The 20,996-nt window shown below is 41.3% G+C and overlaps 1 protein-coding gene across 1 annotated transcript; it reads left to right on the top strand.

The window, feature by feature from the left end:
* The first annotated feature begins 1,289 nt into the window (after nucleotides 1–1,289).
* Nucleotides 1,290–14,466, top strand: LOC141009533 (uncharacterized). Its single transcript, XM_073482183.1, has 26 exons — nucleotides 1,290–1,368; nucleotides 2,304–2,427; nucleotides 4,087–4,480; nucleotides 4,587–4,664; nucleotides 4,754–4,849; nucleotides 4,936–4,989; nucleotides 7,868–7,921; nucleotides 8,016–8,069; nucleotides 8,151–8,204; nucleotides 8,377–8,430; nucleotides 8,518–8,571; nucleotides 8,669–8,722; nucleotides 9,077–9,130; nucleotides 9,232–9,276; nucleotides 9,352–9,405; nucleotides 9,491–9,544; nucleotides 9,634–9,687; nucleotides 9,823–9,894; nucleotides 9,980–10,015; nucleotides 10,381–10,425; nucleotides 10,520–10,552; nucleotides 11,307–11,453; nucleotides 11,835–12,011; nucleotides 12,714–12,804; nucleotides 13,879–13,956; nucleotides 14,234–14,466. The coding sequence occupies exons 1-26, from the start codon at nucleotides 1,290–1,292 to the stop codon at nucleotides 14,434–14,436; spliced, it is 2,292 nt and encodes a 763-aa protein (XP_073338284.1). The 3' UTR covers nucleotides 14,437–14,466.
* Nucleotides 14,467–20,996: the final 6,530 nt, after the last annotated feature.

Below are 20,996 nucleotides of genomic sequence, written 5' to 3'. Positions count from 1 at the left end.
TGTGTGCGTGTGTGTGTGTGTGTGTGTGTGTCATCAGCAGTCTTTTTCTACTAGTTCCCTATAGCCTGGTTGTTGGCTGCAGTGAGGTGGTTTAGATTGAAGGTGCGGTCGACTGGCTGGAATGTTTGCAGAGCATCTTGCGTTTAGCTGTGACATACTACATCTTTCTCTCAACACCGTCTTGAATGAACATACACTAAAACCTGTGTGACTGTGTTTTAAAGCCATTCAGAATACGTTTCTACAACAGGCGAAAAAGTCTATTTTCTAACCGTACCAGTGAATGTGCAAAGAGATGCACTAAAGCCCCGCACAGCAAAACACACAGAACATATTTTGAGAGACGCATCCAACAAAACATTGCTGAGGTATCGGCTCGTTCTTCGCATTATTGGGATTTTCTCCTTTCAATAGCTCTCGCCTACATAAAGGCGCTGGTATGTTCACCTACATTTCCTTAAAGTGATGACTCAGTTTACTGGACTTGTACTGTAGGTGTAACTGACCTATGAGAAGAGACAGATCCCCTGGGGACCAAAGGTGGAGTGGAGCTTAGGGGTCAGGCTCCTCTGAGAGCCACAGCTTCTAGTTTGAATCGTCCTCCTGTTCAGCTCAAACACTGGCCTGGGGATGGCACTTTAGAGCGGGATACATCCTCACATCAGGAACTGGATAAGATCCACCAGCAGGAGCCCTGGGACTTTGTTTTTTTCAAAATTATGTGAGTAATTCTTTGTTATTTTTCTTTTTTGTAAAATAACTTTTATGACGGCAGTGGGGAATTATATAAATTGGGGTTGTCTGTGGTAACTGGTTATTTATCAGACAAAGGTCAATGTAGTTAAATCCGGTGTGCAAGATAATCTAGTGATTAGTGTAACTGTGCCCAGTGTGTTTGCACGCACAGGCAATTCAGTAGATACAACTATGTATTGCTTTTATAGGATTATAATTGTATCATATAATATGATTATAAAGCCTAAGTAGTCGTATTGCATCAAATACATACAAATATGTGATATCTGAAGGAACTGTACCACTTTTGAGTTGATATTACATTAGGCTGAGTCAAGAAATGTAGAACTACATGTTATTGTAGTTTTTCTTTCTAAATCTTTAACATTTATGCACAGAAACCTAAATCTTTTTTTAGATTTAAGTGATGGTCTTTTATTTAACAGTCATATTTATATATATTTAATACTCATATAATCTGATTAACCGAATTACTGATTGATTTAATTGCTGTGCTACAGGCACTTATAGCCCCTGACTTCAAACATTTGAAAATGCTGGCCTTCAAAGACATGCTGGTGTTTGCAGCACTCTTTGCCTTCTTGGGACAGACCCAATCTCAAAAGTTGCCAAGTAAGTTGAATATTTTTGTACTTAATGTGATCACTTTAGTGTATTTACCACTGCATAAAAATAACTCTGGGTCTGGACTTGTTGCTGCTATATTTGTCAAAACCCCTCTGTTAAAGAGCTTTCTAATATAAAGGGAGGTATCATATAAAACATGATTGACAATAATCACATATATCATTATTAATGATCTGACTTAGCTTTTCCAAGATGAACGCTGTACTAACACACCCCGACCAGCAGGTGTCAGTGTTTGTCAGGTCACAGTCCATTGTTTGCCTCGCAGCAGTCGACCCAGTGTTGTATTTCCTGCTGTCAGCGGCTGTGTGGATAGTGAGAGGTCAAAGAGGTCGTCCTGGGGTTAATCTCTGTACATGGACATTTGAAGCCCTGCAGCTGAGTCTCACTGTTACCATAATTAAACTAATTAACACAATGTTTTTTTCTCCCCATGGTGTCCTGCCCACACATAAAACACTGTCAGCAGAAATGTTACGAGCAGTGCTGTATTATTTGCCTACTGACTGTAATACATGGCAATGAAACACAAGGTTCTTTGAGATTCTACTTCTATTTTCTATTCGAGTCTTACCGTTTGTAATCAGTGATCTTCACCAGCTTTCATCCCCACGTTTTAACCTCACAGGAAACACTGCAGCCGGGCTGATCTCACTCATCCTGCAGCACAAAGCATGCAGTGTTTAAAATTCAGTAGCCAAATCCACCCATGAAAGAAAATAAACAGCCTCTTCGTGTTGATGGGTTTAATAAATTACCTCATTGTACCGGTGAGGAGATGGCATTATTAATGACCGTGAGTAATGCCACTGATTAACAAATCAGTGATATCAGCGCTGACATCAGATTTAGAAGCAGTCCAGCACCTTTGATGCTGAATCGGCGTGATGTCAAACTAAAGTCTGTGTTTGTGCTGTGAGGTTTTGATCTGCTGGAGGAGTTTCGTGTGCCTGAGTCGAGAGGAGTGAGGAGAGTGGACGGCTCTCAACCTGAGGCGGTGGCCTACCGTGTCAACCCTTCTATTCATCTGCGGAAGACCATGAGGTACAGCAGACAGGTTCATTCCAATAAAGCTGGGAAATTATTAAAATACAACTTAACACTGCCCGAACATCTTGTTGAAGTTGAACTTTTCACCTGACTGCAGTGACACAGATGTGTTCTCTAAGGAGTGACAGTGAGTAAATGGAACAGACTTGAAAATTCAACCATAGTGCAGAAAAACACTGCCGGTGTGATAAGTTACTCTTTAAAGGGTAACTAATTTGAGGCTGAAAAGCAGTTTTTCACGTGTAACACCTTCCATTTACAATGTTACAAGTTCCCAGAGTACACCTGTGCATCACTACAGCTGATATTAAAGCTTTGAGCTTTGATATCATGTCCACAACTATTAGATGCTAACATGCTAAGATAAGACGGCAAACATGGTAAAATCTTACAGCTGTTAAACACCAGAAATTCAGGACAGGAGAGTTAGGGGTGGGCGTGGCTCAATTGCATTTGAAAGTCAAAGCTTTCTACTAAAATGAGTTATCTTTGTTGAAGTCTACTGTCTGCCATCAGGGAAAAAGAGACACAATGGCTGTGTTGTAAGCAACAGTGTGTAAATCATTATCCTTTACATAAATTGTATTTTAATTCATCTCCATCTCCATGTCTGCCTGCAGCCCTTCTGTACACAGCCTAATAATCTACAACAGCTGTAATTCATGTACGTTACAGACTTTCAGATTTCAAAAGGCTGCCCTGAAGTCCCTGCTATAAAACCAATCATAATGTTTGTGTACAATAACTTCTGGGTAGAAAACCTCTGTGTCAAATAGCTTGCATACACTTACATTTTCTTTTTTCATGTTATTTCAAAGCATCTCTATTCATCTAAAATGTATGCTTTGTATGCTTTTCATATCTTGTTCATAACAGCAGGGTTATTTTTGAGACCTAGTGTACCTATTAGGCCACAGACACAATGAGAGCTTTAGTTTACTATAACTAGTAGGTAGTCTGACTGTCGCTGTTGGGTATTTGGTTTATCAAAGACATTATAGCAAAGTAACACAGTACATAAGCACAACAGAAATGTCAGAAAGGTCGGACCAGTATACATGGTGTTACAGTTACAACTGAAAATGACCACAGAAATAAACCTGCACAGAAGTGACTCTTGTTAATACCGTGACATTACAGTGATTCTGTCTGCAGCCAAAGTAAAGCCGGAACAGAGCCCGTCAGGGGACAACACCAAAAATATGTCTCACAACCATCACTGTTTATTGTTGTTAAAGGCTAGAACTAATCAAAATTCAGATTTAATCTGATTTATGGGACAAACAGGACCAGATTCTGGAATTGGGACAACCGCTCGTAATTCGGGACCATCCCAAATTTATCAGACTGTCTGGTCACCCTAATCACTGCAGACTTCGTCTTGTTTTTATTAAACCCTAAGTGCCTGAGTCCAGCTTGCCTTCTGAGTTGAGTGAAAAAGTGCTTTGTTCAAATCAAAGAAACAAAGAATCATTGTCTGCTTAGCAGTGCGTCATCAAAATCGATTTCACAAAAAGTTTCAGAGAAAACGCATTTTATTTTAAGCGTAATGTTTGAGAAGCTCTGGTTCTACTTACTGGTAGTCATGGTCCAAAACAATTAAGCCTCTCTTTGATGTAATCCAGCTTTCTAAACCTCACTCTCCTGCCACAGTGATGTGTATCCAGACGGACTTCCCTCCGACTACTCCATCATTGCAACGTTCAAGGTGACCAAGGACACTGCAAAGAAATCCTGGGACCTGTGGCAGGTCAGTGACCCCAAGGGACGAGAGCAAGTCGGCCTGCGCTTCCAGGGTGACACGCGCTCTTTAGACTTCTTCTACACCAGCCCCCGCGGGAGCCAGATGCTGAGGACCTTCCATGCCGTGAAAAAGCTTTTTGACGGAGAGTGGCACAAGTTGGCGCTGAGTGTGAAGGGCGGCCAGGTGAAGCTGCTGATAGACTGTGAAGAGGTCAGTGTGGAGTCCATTGATGAGCCAAGGCCGGTCATCCATCGAGGGTACACCTCCATCGTCAAACGGGCGGCAGGAGATCGCTCTGTGTCTGTAGGTTGACAGCTTGGATTTTTTATGTATAGAAAAGTAATATTTCAATATCCTTTGATTTGGGATACAACTTCAGGTTCTAATGTTATCTCTTGTTTCTCTCCAGGTGGACCTCCAGCAGATGGAGGTGTCATGTGACCCAGAGCAGGCTTATTCAGAGGGCTGCTGTGAGCTCTCTGGTGTGGTGAGTCAGCTTCCATTCAACATGGTTTCCCAGATGTGTGTGTGTGTGAAGTTTTAACCTTTTTTTTCTCACCTCTCTGTCCGCGGCAGTGTGGAGGGTATGCAGAGATCGGTCTGACAGGCGGAAAAGCATCTTGCAAATGTATACATGGACAACCTGGCATCCAGGGACCTCCAGGGCCAAAGGTGAATCTACCTGTACAGCGTAAATGAGAAAATATGGATAAAATAAGTTGAATCTGTGTTGACATATTTGTATTATTCTGCTGCAGGGTCACAGAGGTCTTCCGGGAAATGCTGGAGACGCAGGAAGACTAGGAAACTGGGTAAATAAATACGCAATATGTCTCTCAGCCATGCGGACATCGAGCCGTTCTTATGTCTGATGAATGCTTACTTAGTGTACTCTCAGCAGCATCCTCTTCCTCTTACAGCACAATAAAGAGTTAAACTGAGCGGCGGTTAAGTGACATTGTAAAACTTTCACTCGCGAGACAGCAGCGAAGCTGTGGAAAATGGCAATAGAAGTACATCTGAGACACGACAGGATGGAAACAGATCTGGAAGCAGAAGCGCTCAGCGATAGTAAACATAGGGGCTCCTTTCATACTTAAAAAACTCATGTCCGCTTTGCACAAGATTTAGGAGGAAGCCAACATAAACACGAACCAATACGGATGTGACAATAAATTTGTTTTTCTGTCGTTCTGAAATAGCCATTTGCTTCTTAAAACACGAGCTCTGCTGGTTTAGAATACAGGATTTAACTCAAACTGGCAAATGATCACAGGGTTCCTAATGGTTTTGCTTTTCCATTTGGACGATACGAGCCAAATGTAATGAATCCCACACACGCAGGAAAACCAGGCAGTTGTGCAACAGTGTACCCTCTGAGTGGCTGGTAATGAGTGGCATTAGTGTGCTTAACTATTGTGTGAAATTTCTCTGATGTTTTGTTTCTTGAATGTTATTTTTTCTGTGGATAAGGCCAATTGAATTCACCGTGGAGCGATCAAACTGCGAAAGAGAGCAAAGGTCTGAGAAATTATAATGAACAGGGTTTTCTGCTGCAGGAGCCAGTTACACATGCATCAGTGAAAGGATAAATACACTCACATTTGTATCCTTTAGGGAGCCGCCGACGTGATTATTTCCACTTTAAATTTATGACTTGTTAATCTCTTTGATGCTTAGCAGTCAGTTATGTTGGAGCAGATCAGAGAGTCCGGAGAACATGTGTTTTTTTTTTTTATAAGTATGTGATGGTTTGGCATTTAACATGTCCTTTGCACTCAAGGAAATCCCCCATGCTGCCCGAGCAGACACATGTATACGCCTGTAGGCCCACGTACGTTCAGAGCACATTTCCAGAGCTGTACATGCTACATATTGATGTGCTGAATTGCAGCTGTAGCTCATCTGGAGTAAACATCTGTCTTGTGTAACTCGTTAGAGTTTTGACCTCCTGCCAGCTTGTGAATCGCAGAGGCCCAACATGTTTATCTCCTCCCCTGCTGGCATCCAAGGAGGGCATTTCCTGGCACAGATACATGGACTGTCCATCTCGGGGTGGTGGGTGGTCCCTTGATCGTCGGAGCTATACGGCCTTCGAAACGTTGTAAAGTTCACGGTCATGCTTCTCGCCGTACTGTCGGCCATCTCTGAGGTTAACCCCCGCCCAGTTGCTTAAAAACAGCGTTGGGTGAGATGGTCAAATAAACTGACAACATGAAGGCGTCCTGTGCTTGTTTAATCTGTTTGTTGACTCAGTGAAATAGAGCCAACTGGAAAACACTTTTCCTTCTACTACGTAGGAAGTCAGCATCTGTTCAAACAATACCGCTCCATTTTGTTGCATTTATGACTAATGTTTCCTCCTGTTGCATAGAATTGTGTATATTTTCTGCTTATGTGACTGACGTGACATTTAGGCATGTTCACATTTGAATCTTAATTATCCTCATTTCTACAAACACTCAATACCACTGTCACATCTGTGTGGTAAATATGAAGCTACAGCCAGGAGATGGTTAGCTTAGCATGAAGACTGTAGCATGGGGAAACAGCTAGCCTGTCTCTGTCAAGTACAAAAATACACCTACAGTACCAGGACCACCAGAAAGTTTATAACTCCCACTCAGCCACAATGTATAAACCTCAAATTGTCGTTTTAACTAAACAAAATATGTTTTAATTATTGAGGTTTTTAAGATTGTTTTAGAAGCTCTGGTGGAAAAAATTGTAGGAGCTAGCTTTGTACCCTCAATGTTTGTTCTAAGCTAACTGTCTCTTGGCTGTAGCTTTATATTTAAAGGAATAATGTGACGTTCATCTTTGCAGAGAGTTAGATAAGGAAATAGATACCATTCTCATGCGAGGCTGGTAAATATGATGTTATTGCCAACAGGAAGTTAGCTGTGCTAACCGAGACTGGAAACTGGGAACAGAGTTAGCTAACCTGCCTCTTAGGTGCAGCTCTTCTTTGTCCACCTAGGAATATTTAAATTATTATGTATGTAACATATCATGTCTACCTATATGTCATGTTGCTGACACTGTAATGAGCATTTTTTTAAATGCTGTACTTTAAGCTAAAAAAGTTACATGATGTTGCTTTGAAGCAAAATGAAGTTAGGGGAAAAAACTAGCAGTTCTAACTGGCAGCTCTAAAGCTCATTAACACGTTTTTTTGTGTAAAATTAACAATTTAGGATTTTACAGGGGTTATTAGCAAAATCACAGTGATGTCCTGCAGTCTTGTTATCACTGTCACACTTTTTTCGTAATGTTACGCTTGGTTTTTGTGTAGCTTAAACAAACAAGATAACATGTTAGTGAGCTTGCACTAAGTATGCTTGCGGACTAGCTGTCTTCCCATGCTTCCAGTCTCAATGCTAAGCTAAGCTAAACTGTCCTAATCTGAACTTCATGTTTACCATTCAGGCATGAGAGCGCATCTAACTCTTGGCAAGAAAACAAGTACTGGTGTAGTGAACTGTATTTCCCACAATGTCAAAACATCCCTTTAAAGTGTCCCTCTTTATTTAATGTCAGTCTTGCCTTAATCAATGCGGAAAAATCAAAAACTTCCTCTGAGTGGAAACAGTCGCGAACGTTCCCATTTTACGCTCTATTTCTCAAACCATTCGCAAACAATTGGCTTCAACAAGTCTTGCTTGTGATTAAGTTAATCTTGTCTTGCAGGGGATCAGAGGAAACACAGGAGACTACGGCAACATTGGCGAGTCAGGCCCAAAGGTAAGATCTACGCTAATACGGCCCTGTCAGGCCTGCACTTTGGTTTGGCTCGTTCTCAAGACGCGTTAATAAAACCTTGCTCACGTGTCCTTAGGGTGAAGAGGGAATCAAAGGAGAGAAAGGAATGAGAGGACTCCATGGCCAAGTGGTAATTAATCTCACTCAGATTTATCAATTTCTTTACCCTGAAATGTTTCAAATCCTAACTAATGAAATTGTGTGTTAACAGGGAGACAGAGGTCCTAAAGGGCTGAAAGGATTACAAGGGGCGGCAGGCTTCAAGGTAAACTCTTCTGCTGGGTTCAGGCTTTAATATGATCTGTCTGATTAGGAAGTAGCCGGCTAATGAAGTTACAGAAGCTTTATTGGATTTCTGTGCAGTTTTATTGTTAAAGTTGTGCAGCTTTATAGATCTTGCAGAGGGTTTAATGTCGGCCTTTTGACTGTAATTAAAGGGAGTTCGTGGACCACCTGGAGATATCGGAGAGACTGGGAATCCAGGAGAAGTTGTAAGTTAACCTTTCAAGCACTGTGGTAAGCTCATTTGCAAGTTATTATCTAATTAGCATTTTACTAACATTTTGGCCTCCTTGCAGGGTGCTACAGGCGAACAAGGACATGAAGGGATTCCCGGGTATCAAGGAGTTAAGGTATTCATATTTTCTACTCTCTCTATCTTATTTGTTTCCAGATATTGTCATTTGATCTAGAAATTGTGATTAAATTCCGTCATGCTTTTATGTTTAGGGAGCACAAGGGACCACTGGTGCAGAAGGGAAGGCCGGGCCTGGAGGAAAGCAGGTGGGTTGTTGTGGGATTCCCTGTTCCATAATCCACAACAAGACACTCTCAACACCGTCAAAATCCTGTCATGTGAGCGTGGAGAGCCAGTAAATCATTTTTAATGTGGTAAAACACTGGGAGGAGAGCTATGTTTTTGGCTTATGTGCCGTCTCCATAAACAACGTTAGTTCATGCGGCTGGATTTTGGCTGAGATCTGAGGGCCTGAACTGTATCGATATAATCTGGTGCGTCACTGGAAGAAGAGCCTCGACCTATTGTATATGAAGGAAGGCTCTCTGGTTCGCCACGCTGCTCACTGAACGATGTGTGTAAAATTTTAACAAATGTTGCTTGAAATGATGATTTCACAGGGAATCGTGGGAGATCCTGGAGAGAGGGGAACCTCTGGAGAGAAGGGGCAGCCTGTAAGTATTACGAGGACGTGAACTAATATCACAAGTATTTCAAAATGTGTTGTTTTGGATTTTGATGGATATCATCTTTTGTCTGAACTTGTGAACACTAGGGGATCCCAGGACCTGTGGGCAGAGGTGGCACCATTGGACCGAAGGTGAGTCACTGCCGACACACCTGAGCACTCTGAAAATAATTTGTCTGTTCTATAATAATGATAGTGTTTCCCTAGGGCATTATTGGAGATCCGGGCTCACCAGGCAGAGATGGTGATCTAGGAATAGAGGTATTATATTCTGCTGACAATGATATCTTAATTGTGAATTTTAGAATTGAATCGTATTATTTCAAGTGTCATCTGTTGCTCACAGGCTTATCAAGGACCGCAAGGTCTCAGTGGGAAACTTGGACGAAGTGGAACAAAGGTAACTCTCTGATCTTGATCTTTTGTAAATGAACGTCAAATTGAGTTGTTTCTGGCTCATTCTTTTGTTGTGCTTTGTGTCTGTAACAGGGAGAGAAAGGCACCCTCGGGCCCGCAGGAGAAATGGGTCCCCAGGGCCGAACTGTAAGTCACTCTTTCAGTCACTGCAGACAAGCACATTATGCATTCTGTACGTAAAGTAGTTTGCCATCTTAAAAGAAAATGACAAAGAATAAAGCGGTCCCTTTAGGTCGGTTTAATAAATGTTTTATTCCCGAGGGCCCAAGAGGTTACAAGGGCTCTGCAGGGAAGCCAGGAAGACCTGGATTTATCGGCCCACCAGGACCTACTGTAAGTCCTCCAGATGAATTCTCTAAACCCTTCCAAACACTAGTTCATTTTCTTCAAGCCATTAAACTATGTCATGTCTTCACAGGGACACGTGGGTGTGCCTGGAAAACCAGGGTCCAAGGTAATACATCCTCATCCTTTACCCATTAGAAATCAGAAATGTCTGGAAAATCACCATTTAATGTCACAATTCACTATTTAAGGAATGACTGATTTATAACATACTGGTTCATGAGCTACATACAAGCATACAAGTGATGAAGTGCAGATGTTTTCTGTTACCCCACCAGCTTTTGTGGAGTACCTCTTCAAATTCTTATTTTGAGGTCACTGCTAGATATGAATACAGGTCGAAATCCAGAACCTTCTGCTTGACACTATCAACACATGGTCTGCAGCAGGTCCCTTTGTGATTTGTGTTTTTGATTCATAAAGAAGTTTCTAAACACGTTTTCTCAAGTTTATTTTTGCATTTGCCTCGTGCAGGGTGATGCAGGAATCCAGGGAATTCAAGGAGTTGGAGGTGCAGAGGTACTTCCTTTTAAATTTCTCCTCTCTACTCATCATTACATCTTCATCATGTTTCCTTCTTAACATGACTTTATCTTTACTTTTTATTTTAAAGGGGGAAAAAGGAGTTAAGGGCCCAAAAGGAAAGGTGAGTGTGATTTTGTTGTTAGAGCTTCATTAACAAATCATGTTTGATGGTGATAATAGCAGTGATAATTACAACACTCGCACGTTTACAGGCCAAGTAAATTGACTAAAAAAAGCCTTTAAATGGCAGTCATGGGGCACAGATAGATATACGAGGCACTACTCAAGATCAATCCAATCCTCTGATTTATTCACAAGAGAAATCATAACCTGTTGGCTGTTTTGTCACTGAAAAGAGCAGTCAGGCAGATTTGTGTTGCACAATACTGTGATATTCCTGGCAGACATTCGTCACATTATCTGTTTGCAAACTGAACGGTCTCAAAAACTGAATACAAATCCGCCAAATAACATTCCAGTCATTTTTAGAGCATCTGTAGATGTGATGAGGGCAGTAACACCCACACACAAAAATTAATATTGCACATTTTCCAGGTGCTCTCTATCAGTTTGTTTATGTATTCATGTATCATATTTCCATTGCAGGTTTTGGGATTTCACACGTTTTAATTTTTCATTTTGTTCCGGTCACATTTTTAAAATGTTCTTTCACTTTGCATGTCTACTAATATTTAGTTTTACCTCTGAAATTGGGTTTGACTGTATGAAAGTTTATTATTACTGTTCATATGACATAATAAGCAATGCAAGCTGTTGCTGCTTTTAATAAAAAATTGTGCTCATGCAACATTGATCACTGTACTGTATTGTATTGTGTAATCCAGTCCTGCTGATGTTGTTAACCTGCTCTGTAGGTTGGAGGCCGGGGTGAGCAGGGTCCTCAGGGAGGACGGGGGAAGCGCGGCCCGGCCGGCCCACCTGGACGCTCGGGCCCTGTCGGAGTCAAGGGGGTTCGAGGTGAAGGAGGACCAGATGGCTTTCAGGGGCCCCCGGGTCCACCAGTAAGTAAAATACAAGACTCTGAAAAGCCCAGCACTTCATTTCTCTACTTCATGTGTGAATGATGGCACAGAAACAGCCGAGTAATCATTTGCACTAGTCTTTACACTGACTGGCACACACACAGTGTTTGGTAACAACTTTGGTGTCAAGAACATATTTAAACAGTTTCACATTAGCCTGTCGTTAGTAGTGACTCACGGCAGGGGTTTCATTTAGTGCAGCTATAAATCCATAATGAGCCTGTTGGCTTCATTTGTTTGTTGCATTTTCTCTGAGAGGTAGCCATTTCTTCATCATGTCCTGTCCTGTAATATTCCACATTACATGTCCCGCGGTTGGGTCCCTTCCAGTGATGGATGTGGTAATGATTTGTTACACAGGGCCCGACGCTCCCTGCTGAACACGTGATCGAGGTTTGTAAGACAGTGTTTCGGGAGCAGATGTCCGCCTTTGCCAACTCCGTGAAGAGGACGTGTGCTGCAGTTTGTCCTCTCTACGGGGACGTGCCCATGGGTGCCCCTGGTCCCCCCGGACAGAAAGGAACCACCGGACCTCCTGTGAGTTTATGGTTTAGGCGTTCTGCATAGATTTTTTTACAGAATCATTGCTTTAGGTGTCACCACCAGTAGAACGTTAGCTGAGATGAACTGGCATAGTATGCTCTCCATACATTGTTCGTTTTTTTCTCCCTGCCTGAGTAAAATGCAAACACATTGTGAGGGTCTGGACTGGACTAAAAGAGCTGAAGTATTTGGCAGAAAAGCTTGGAATGAAAACATTACGATTTTCCACGTCTCCATGAGGACAAATAAGGAGTCACAGACTAGACACTTGGTCTGTGTTGAATGGTTTTTGGAGAGTATCAAGGCTGTCCTTGGATTGGAAAGCCTTTTCCACATTATTACTCTGTAGAACCAATTCATGTTCCACAACTTCTTTAATCACAACGCTGATAAATGCTCTTGAAGCCATGACTATATAAAAATATTCCACTATATTAGATTATGGCCAATAAGCCTCATGTTGTGATGTTTAATGCCAAACCTGGAATAGTGATGTACTGGTACTGTACAATGTTTTCCTAACAAAGTATTGAGTCATAAGCCAAATAAATTTTCTCAGTTTTTGCGCTCAGAGCAGGTCAGAGATGAATATGGAACCTTAATTCGTGACTTGACCCAAGATTGAAAAAAAGAAGAGTTTACACTGAAAAAACACAAGAGATTAACGATGTATTTTCCTATTGATGATGTTGTCAGGGTGACCCTGGTAATGATGGTGTTGTTGGAGAAGTGGGCCTGCCGGGATTCTACGGAGAAGCAGGAGAACTGGGACGCCAAGGAGAAACAGGTGTGCAAAACCAACCCGACAGATTTTATTTATAAATCATGGTGAACAACAAGACTATAATTCAGCTGTGCTTTTTTTAGGAAAAATTATTTGGATCCTTTACTTAAACCTGCATTAACTGATAACTTTGGCCACTGAGGCAGGATTACAAAACACATCACTGACACCATACACAAAAACCTTATTAAAGGATAACTCCACCAATTTTACAAATGGAAGTCTGTTTAATTGTCTCTGTGATGTTACTCAGTGGCTACGTTGTATTGTGGGTAATTTAGGCACCAGGTTTTGAAAAGCAGTCCACTGGTTTAGCACTGCATACCTATAACACTGGTAGACTCATTATGGACACCTCTTTTTCAAAACCTGGCACTTACATTACCCACAAGGCAACTGAGGATGAATAGAGGTGCTGCAGCAATGGACAGTATGCAAGAAACCACTTCTAGTAGACACCCAAAATAAAATTGTGAATATGGGATCTTTAAAAGCAAGCCTGCTTACAAACCAAAGGCATGCTTCATATTGTATGTATATGTAAATTTTCAATTTGTAGGCTAACTATAACTGTCATGTATTTGTAGTACAGTGTATCCCTCTGAAATGTCCTGGAGTAGAGGACTAAAGGAACATCAAATGAAAAAACCTGAGATAAAATCATCTCTCGTACAGTTTCTGAATAAATATACTTCTTCTTTCCACCATTGGAAAAAGCTTACTCTACTACCTTTCATCATGAACCGCAGCGTATGAAACTGCTGAATCAAATCCTGTACAGCGCTGTAAAACCTGTCGGCTAACATGTATATTCTCGGCTCTAATTTATGGTTAGAGGCCTGAGCATGATGTCACACTCATGCTACATTCCCGTGCCAAGCCAATGAAATCGAAGAATATTTACAAGGTGTTTTAAACATTTCTTTAACAATGATCTCAGTAACACATATGGTCTTTAATCAACATGAACGGCGTGCTCTTGAGTGTTCTCACTCCCGGGGGAATAGCATTTTGGCCTGTCTGTTGTCATTCCTGCTAAGAGACAAATGTGTGTGTCTGTTTGCGTCTGGCTTGCAGGTGACAGAGGCGAGCAGGGTGATAAAGGGGCCAAGGGTTACGGCCTGCCTGGCCACACTGGAGACCAGGGATCTCAGGGTAAATTCATCTTTACTTAATGTTGTTTGATGTTTTGTTTAAAATGAGACATTAATGGATATCCACATCTGGGTCTGTGCATCATTTTCCAAACTATAATTGGTTGAGACTGTGTTTCAAAATCCTAAGAAAGGGAAGAGACGTGTTGTTTGCCAAAGAAGAAATTATTTTTCCCTGTATATGCTCTCTTCATGGAGTCTGTGAAAATAGTCTTACTCAGCTAACTCCGCAGACAGGGAGCCCTGAAGACTAAACAACATTTTTGCCTCAATCACAGGTCAGCGTGGACGTCTCGGCAGAGCCTTTAATGGCCAGCCAGGGAAGCAGGGTGAAAGGGGCCATGTAGGCCGGCCTGGACTCAGAGGACATGCGGGTCTCAGAGGACCTCCAGGTGTTTGTGTCACCTCTGGGTGCGCTGATCTGAACTCCGCCAGTGGGACACCTCAGCCAGCACCGCGGAGGTTGAGGAATCGCCCATAGAGGAAGAAACAGTGAATTGAATATTGAGCTCAAAGGAGGAAAACATGGTCGAATGTTTTGTTAATATGTTTGTTCAAATAAATTTAAGTTTTCATGTAAATATGCATCTTAACTGAAAATGGGAACAGTTTGATCTACAAGGTTACCAAAGACAACAACACCTGTGTGATTTGAAGGAGAGTGGTAACAAAATATATTTGTATAAAAAGACCGTCTTCATTTGATAGTTTTATTTAAACTGATTTCACAAGTCTGAGTTGTCTTCAAACATCTGTTCTTTATAATAAAAATACAAAAATGATATTGATGTTTTTTAGACCATTGTGTGAAAAATTGATTCTCGTCCATGACCACAGCTGTAAGTAAGTAAGCATGTTTTAATTACTAAATGTAAGATTTGAAAACTTGCAGCTTTGGCGCCCCCCAGTAGTAGCATAACACATCACTTTGGCAGACAGAAATGCATCCTGTTTCTGGACTGTCAGGTGATTTTGCTGTAGCACTCACATTCTGTATTGCAGAATCACGTGATCACCAGAATCACCTTTTTTTCATTCATGATGACCATTGGAAACGCTGAATACATTTTGCCAAAAAGGCCCTGAAATAACTCTTTGTATGATCAGAGTTGAGTCCATTCAGTACAATAAAATTGGAAAAGTCTAGAGGAGCTGTGTCAGTAAGTTTTTTCATGCCATTCACACGGGAAGTTAGCTTGTTAGTCAGCTGGCTCATGTGCATCCTCTCATAAAATGTGGAGGAATCAAAAACAATTTTTTGGTGTCTTCACCCAGTGAGCAACTTTCATCACAGTGAATTGGGCGCCATCTTGGACCACAATATAAAATTTTCCAAAGGCCTCATTCAGACCAAATTGGTGCACGAATTCCATCTGGTTAGCGACCGGTTTCCTGTTCCCGGCTTGGGAGCAACAACTATTCCAGAGAGGATTTCTCAATTCCCAACAAGTTTGCAGAATAATTCTCCTCCCTTGGTGGTGCAGCATAAAGTTGTTTAAGACGTCAAGCAGCGTAATAGAAGCTTGGCGCAAACTGGCCACAATTAACAGGCTTGAATGACAATACTGTTGACTAGCTGGCCTGATCGCTAGCTTAGGCTATTGACCATCAAAGCGTGACGTTGGGTTGCGTATCTCCAAAAACTTTTCTGTTATGACTTTTTGTTGCAGGGTCACTCCAGTCGTCACTGCAGCAGCCTCAGTGGACTATCCACATCTAGAATGAATGGGAGGAGTTGTGTTTTCGCAACAACACCTCACTTTAGGGGGTACTGTACAGTATACTGTACCAACAGGTTTTGTTTTCTTACAGTACGTCCTATTGGCCCTAGATACACAAATGAGATTGAGGGTGCTAACCCTGTGCTACACTGGAATCAGATTGTCTATTTTTAAGTCTTCATATGTCACAAAGCTTTGTGGAAGGTTTGGAAATCCTCCCTCTAATGAATTCTGTTTATAATCTAAGTGCTTACAAATCTTAATTATGCTTATTGGGTATAGCTGTCAAAAGGAAAGTTTCGTGATCTACAACCTGTGCTTACTCTTTTTTTATAGCAGTTGTTGTAGTGATGAGAACAAACAGTGACACAAACAGCTGTGGTTCACACATGGTGGCTCAGCAGAAACTGTTGCTTCACAGCAACACGGAGCTGGTTTGATTCCTGGCCTGTGTGGACTTTTCCAGCTAAAAATCCTGCTGGTCAAGTGGAATAAAGATGAGGATATGACTAACGCCTCATATATCTGTATTAGCAATGGGCCGGCGCCCTTTCCGGGGTATTTCCTTGTTTTGCGATCAATGAATGCTGGAAGAGGCTCCAGAAATCCTGCAGCCCAGAAAAGACTTAATGAGTTGAGAAAGACAATGATTGTTTTCCATTTAATGGAGAAACACTTCTAAAGGGAAAATCTCCCAGGGAAGTCTTCGTGTGGCTCTTCTGAGTGCATTTCCTGGCTCACACTCTCCTCTAAGAAGCCCATCGACTTTTAGATCGTCATCGTCCACTCCCTTTGCGACTGCAGCATCATGTGTGCCATGCTGCTCTGGATGCTGTGGCCACCTCTGTCATGGAAACTATTACTAATCCACGATTATCCTCTGAATTTTCTTTCTGGGCTCAACCACTTGCTTCAGACATGCTCACTATTTATCTCTGCGGCACACCATCATCATCTTGATAAATACAGCCTAATGCATTGTGAGCTGATTAAAACGACCCAATATGGATGAGCTTCAAAGTGATGGCACAGAATCAGAGGTTATTAGAGAGAGAGAGGTTTTATGTTGTCCTTGGGCATTTATTTGAAAAGTTTCAGAGCAGCTGCCAGACACTGTAAATGTTCGTTGATGTAAGTAATAAGCCAAGTGTGTTATTTTGTGTTTGCAGAAGTGAAAGTGAGCAGACCGCTAATGATGTTAGCTCCAACTGTAGATTTTATCAACTATCCTGACTACTTGTTTTTTTCTTACTACATTCACATGTTTTCACACGTGTGGGTTGATGAAACATTTACTGGTTAATTTGCTTCCACATTATTTGTTTGTACAATTTTATCATTTGTGCAAACCAATTGCATAGTTGTCTGAAGTATTTGATTCATAGCTAATGAACAGATTTTAACCTGATTTCACCAGTCTTGTAGAGATCATTTTTTCACAGCTATAAATATTCTGTCAGTTTTAAATAAAAAGCCCTCTGATGAGCGTGTGGAGTTAAAGGGCAATGTAAGAATCTGTTAACAGGCCTTTTAATCCTTTTGTCTGAGGCTGTTGGGTCCTCCCATGAGGGCAGTTATTAACTTGTAGTTATGAACTGCCAAATAGAAAAAAAGGCTTTAAACTGATTTTAGAGCGTCTTTGATCCGTCTTTTCCCACATGACTGCCCGAAGGCAAACTTGTCATCAAACAGAAATTATAAAACGTGTAGTCATCAGTTCTGTGGATTTCCAGCAACATTTAAAGCTCTTTAACACCATGTCTCTGAACAGGGGTCAGATTGTTAGAAATGACTTTACTGTGTGCATCAACCTCATAAATATGCACATTTTACATTAATTGTATTGCTTTGTACCCCACAGCGGTGCCATGCCAATGTTCTGATGGCCCATTTTTTCCAAAACCTCAATAGTCCAACACATGTCCCATTGGACCAAAGGCCCATTGTCCAACAACCGGTAATTGGAAAACAAACGCCCACTGATCTGAGGGCCTTTTGTTCCAAAAATACACACTCTGGTGTCACCAACTTGCATTGGTAACTTAACTGACATAACTAACTAACTAAATGACCTACATATTTTAACCCAACCAAAATCTTTTCCTAAACCTAACCAAGTAGTTTTGACCTAACCAAAATGCAGTTGTTTCACAGCGTTAACCACGTTCATTATTGTTACATGACGATGAAGGCCACATGACTGCATCCTCTCCTGCACATCCAAATACACTACGTTATTAAGGGCAAAAAAGCTCCAGGGAGAGCATCTATTTTTGTAGAAACAGGTATTCAGAGCATCCGGCTTTTGTTTTCAGGTTAACAGGCTGTTGGACAAATGGGCAGTCTCTGCCAGAGGAGAGTCTGATTTATACACCATTCACAAAAACAAAGCATGTGGAACGCACAAACTGATATGATGTCCTGACAAAGAAAATCTGCCTTCCTGGCAAGCGGTTCCCAACCCGGGGGTCTGTCGGGTCCCAAGGGGTCAAAAGATGAACCGAAGGGTTTGCATAACGATAACCTGAGTAGAAAATAAGAAAAATCGAAATTTTGCAAAACAAAATCAAATCTTTGCCTTGTTTCTGTTAAATACTGCACTGTTTTACCTCAAGGCCACTAAGAATCATTCAAATGAGACAGAAAAATCACTTTTAGACATAAGTGTACACACCTCAAAGACATGCACAATGTAACAAGGTATCTAAAGTAGGCATTGCATCTCATTAGGCGGTCAAAGGCAAGAAAGGTTGGTGTATAGTGCTCTAAACAGATAGAAGCCACAATTGCTGTTGAGGGTGGTATGCACATTAAAAAGAGCTCATGGCTTTGTTAGGGTTTGATTGCACAAGATGATTGTTTTTCTTTTGTTTGGTTAAGTTGACTTTTATTACTATGCAAATGCAGCTACACAAACAAATTATTCCACTTCTTCCCATAAATTAATATAATTAGCTCAATTTTGTCTAATAAGCAAGTTTCTAACTGGCATTGCCTGCTTACAAAACAGTTAAAAATACATTTAGACATAGATTTGCTGCAGTTTTCTTGGCAATTAATACTGTGTGTCCGGTTCTCCTGGCAGAGGCCAAATGTAGCCAAACATACTTATTATGTAATCTTGGTCAGTTCTCTGCTAAATGTAATCAATCACATTTCCACATTGTTTAACCACAGCCCTATCCTCCACAGACATATTAATCACTGTATGGGCCTCAGAAGACAACTAAAGTCCTTCTTGTTGGAAGAACACAATAAACACACAGATTTTCTGCCCCGGGGTTTCCTTCATGTGCACCTCCTGTTGGTTACAAACCACAGACCAGTTCACAGAGACAGGGGATTACTCGGCATTGGAAAGTCTACTCTCACCAGCAGGTTGGCCACTCCCAGGCTCCAAACACGACTCAGTATTTGCATTAGTGATCCACCAGAGTGTGCTGAGGCTCAGGGTCAACCAGGCCGTCATGAGGGAAGCACTGCTGCTCAGTGTCAGCAAAAGATGACGTCTGACATTTTCATCACAGAGTTTTTTGATGATATTTTTCTTTTTACCCCAAATATGACATAATGTATGATCTGGTGAAAGATGACTAAAGGAGCAAGACATAAAAGTCCTGCAGTTAAAAACAGAAGTACAGAAGTATTAGCAACAAAATCTACTTAAAGTATAAAAAACAAAAGAACTTGTTAGAGTTGTGTTATATTATTATATATTTTATAGTATTAGATTATTACTGCCGATGCATTAACATGCAAAGAGCTTGTTAATGTTGTAGCTGGTCAGTATATATCATATACTTGACCAAGTCATGATTTTATTAGAAGATATACACATGGGCATAAATCCCAGGTGGGACAAGGGGGACACGACCCCCTAATACATCACTCTAAACATTTATAATCGTGACCAATCTTCATTTCCATTACATTACAGGTCATTCTTTATGTTAGATAGCAGGTAGCTGACGTGATCTGGAAGTTTTTCTTAGCTGGCAGGGTGACAGAGTTACAGTGCTAGTTTTGGGGTCCCCCCGCTTGAGAATTGCTCTTGAGAAAATTTCCAGTAATTGGACCCCCCTAAGTTGACATGAGGTTTTCACCCCTGGATTTACAGTGCACAGATGATATATCATACATGAGAAATAGAAGATAGTTGTCTATTCTGTAGTTGTCAGTTAAATATAGAGGTTTCAAATGTTTAACATTTCCCTCTGCAGTGGAGTACAGGTGCACAGTGGCTGAATTATAAAAGAAGTACAAGTACCTTAAAATCATATTTAAGTACAGTACTTGAGTGAATGTACTTTCCACCCCTGGATATAAACTTAATGAAAACTCCCCATGAAAAAGCTTTAACTCAATCCTTTACTGAATGGAATTTGTTGTCCAAAAAAGAATTAAAACTTTTTTTAAAGATCATAATGAGTAGGAAGTATTACAATAAGCATAATAATAAATGAGCTTTCTTTGTCATTCAAAATTGGGAAAATCTATCTTATATTCTCATCTGTATCACTGTAGTTAGCAACACAGCCTTCTTTTCTAAATAAAGCAGTGGAGTACAGTACAGGGTTTGACACTCTATCAAGCCTTTGGGAGCAGTTAAGCCTACAAGCACTGAGGCTGTCCTTAGTTGATGCAGAGCAGGCTGCCACTGAGTACAAACATGATAGGACTTGTTAGAGTGGATCAAACTGAGATCTGCCTGCTCTACAGATAGCAGATTCAGCTCTGCATTTCTAACGACTTCCAGCTGTTCGTGCAGGAAAAAAGCAAAGCAGTAGCTCTTCACACCTTGTTCGCTGCTGACTTGTAGAACATAATCTGCTGTCCGTTTTGGTGATGAAGTGGAACTCAGAAAGTAGTAGTTTAATGCATTGCTGAAGCCTCAGGTCCTGTCAAAGGTACCATGAACAGTACAGTAAATGTGTCCCTAAGGCTTGTTGGCTGGTTCGTTGGCTTGTCGTGCATCCAGAAAACTCCATGTTCTCTGGTTATGCCCCTAGCAACCCACACACGATCCAAACCCTCAACACTTGGATGGGGACTGCGCTCATTACTATTATTTTCCTTTTAGACTGTCAGAGATGGGCTGTCTGCTTCACTATTTCATGCTCTCCTTATCTGCTTCTCTTTCCACCCATGGTAATTGAGGGTGGCTGAAGGCCAGTAAAAGTCCGGAGTGAGGGGGGGAGGTGGAGAGGAGGAAGAAGGACAGAAACAGAGGAGACAGAGAGACTTGCTGGAAAGGGCAGGCTTTCATTCAGCAGAGAAACATGTGCACTTCTCCTGAATTTCAGTTTGTGTAAACCCAGGG

The sequence above is a fragment of the Pagrus major genome, chromosome 15, assembly GCF_040436345.1.
Source record: "Pagrus major chromosome 15, Pma_NU_1.0".
NCBI classification, from domain to species: domain Eukaryota; kingdom Metazoa; phylum Chordata; class Actinopteri; order Spariformes; family Sparidae; genus Pagrus; species Pagrus major.
Note: the sequence above shows the minus strand (reverse complement) of the source record. Positions and strands in the feature narration are given on the sequence as shown.

Coding starts and splice junctions, on each gene's coding strand:
- LOC141009533 (XM_073482183.1), top strand. CDS start 1,290: ATGCTGGCCTTCAAAGACATGCTGGTGTTTGCAGCACTCTTTGCCTTC. Junction 7,922..8,015: donor TTGGCGAGTCAGGCCCAAAG/GTAAGATCTACG, acceptor ACGTGTCCTTAG/GGTGAAGAGGGAATCAAAGG. Junction 10,553..11,306: donor TTAAGGGCCCAAAAGGAAAG/GTGAGTGTGATT, acceptor CCTGCTCTGTAG/GTTGGAGGCCGGGGTGAGCA.